Source organism: Cynara cardunculus (genome assembly GCF_001531365.2).
Source record: "Cynara cardunculus var. scolymus isolate 2C chromosome LG 15, CcrdV1, whole genome shotgun sequence".
Taxonomy (NCBI): domain Eukaryota; kingdom Viridiplantae; phylum Streptophyta; class Magnoliopsida; order Asterales; family Asteraceae; genus Cynara; species Cynara cardunculus.
In genome coordinates this window covers 4,746,340-4,747,838 of record NC_037542.1, presented here as the reverse complement: position 1 = coordinate 4,747,838, position 1,499 = coordinate 4,746,340, and the positions used below count along the sequence as shown (strand labels likewise).

At 40.1% G+C, this 1,499-nt stretch overlaps 1 protein-coding gene across 1 annotated transcript; it reads left to right on the top strand.

Moving 5' to 3' along the window:
* The first annotated feature begins 242 nt into the window (after window positions 1–242).
* On the top strand, window positions 243–941 carry LOC112528436. The gene has a single exon (XM_025139463.1). The coding sequence runs from the start codon at window positions 243–245 to the stop codon at window positions 939–941; it is 699 nt and encodes a 232-aa protein (XP_024995231.1).
* Window positions 942–1,499: the final 558 nt, after the last annotated feature.

Below are 1,499 nucleotides of genomic sequence, written 5' to 3'. Positions count from 1 at the left end.
AATTTCAAAATCGTTAAAATTCACGACTTCCACCGTATTGCACGGATACACAACTAGTTTTAAGTGAATATATATGTATACACAAATTTAGATACACCTACCTAAATCCAACAATAATAAACCTAATTTATATGGAAAGAATCAAAAGTGAATCAATAAAATGGATAAATCCTCCTATATAAATCCACCTTCTCCATCACTCTTTACATGCAAGTTGCAACCCTAAAAACCTTACACAAACCATGGGAGCCTCGGAAAGCACCGGACGTGGTGAGAAAGAGGAGGAAACTAATACATCCGCTGGAGGTCCCAATCTYGGCGCCGCTGCAGTAGCTATTGGCAGCGCTGCGGTGGCTGCATGGGGCGTTTCAAGAATGCTTTCCGACAACAGATTAGAGCCTCCCCTTTCCTTGCCTAATTCCGGTGGCACTACTTCTTCCTCTGCACCTCCACGTCGGTTCAAACTGAACACGGACGGCGCATGCCATCCCAAATATGAAGGTGTCGGCGGTGTTTTGCGAGGTCCGAGTGGGTACGCCGGAATCCTTCAAGACGGTTGTGGCAACTGGGTTCTTGGGTTTCGAGGGTTCATTACTTGGAGTGATTGTTTCACGGTTGAACTCCATGGGATTCTTAAAGGCTTGGAGCTTTTGGATAAACTCGGCTATAAGGAATCCATTCTTGAAAGCGACTCTCAAGCAGCTGTTCAGTGGGTTACTGGAGAGGAGGATGTTGGCCCTGGTAAAAGTCGTGTCGTCGGTGACTGCTGGGAGCTGATCAAGAAAAGCAGGCATCTTGTTCGCAAAAACGGAATTACAATCCGTCGCTGTTCTAGAGATGCCAACAAATACGCTGATAAGTTGGCSAGTGTTGCRATTAAACAACGTGACCCATATGTGGAATTCACAGATGTTTCTCGTGAGATTAACATTCAGTCCTAATCAATCTTGGTCGTTTTACTTTAATAAGTGACTCATGGTTACTTGACCATCCAGTCCTACGTACGTTTGATCATGTTTCCTTAACTAGTTGTCRTATGTTTGATGTTTTCATTAAGCAGCTGTTGGAGAAATTAATGTTTTAAGTATTTGGTTAATTAATTTCTGGCCCTTGTGGATATCTTTCGTGAATCATTTGGGTTTTCCAACCACCACTGGTGGCCTACGCCTTTCCATGTACGCACCTTCCCGGAAACTTTAATTACCGGTGAGTTTGGCGACGGCTTTGAACTCACCTCCTACGACCAACGACGTCCGCTACTCGATCCAATGTTTTAAAGTTAAGTACTATAGAGGGAACGGTATATCTCGATTTTAATATTTAGTTTTATTTTGTTTTTATTAGCAGTATGGTTTTGAAAAACCATAGTGTTTTAACTTTTAAATAAAGTATAAATTTAAAAAATATATTGATATTAGTATCAAATTAACCATTTAAAAGTTTTGTTTTTTATGTAATTTTTTTTTATAATTTAATTTAGTTTTAATAATAAATTAATT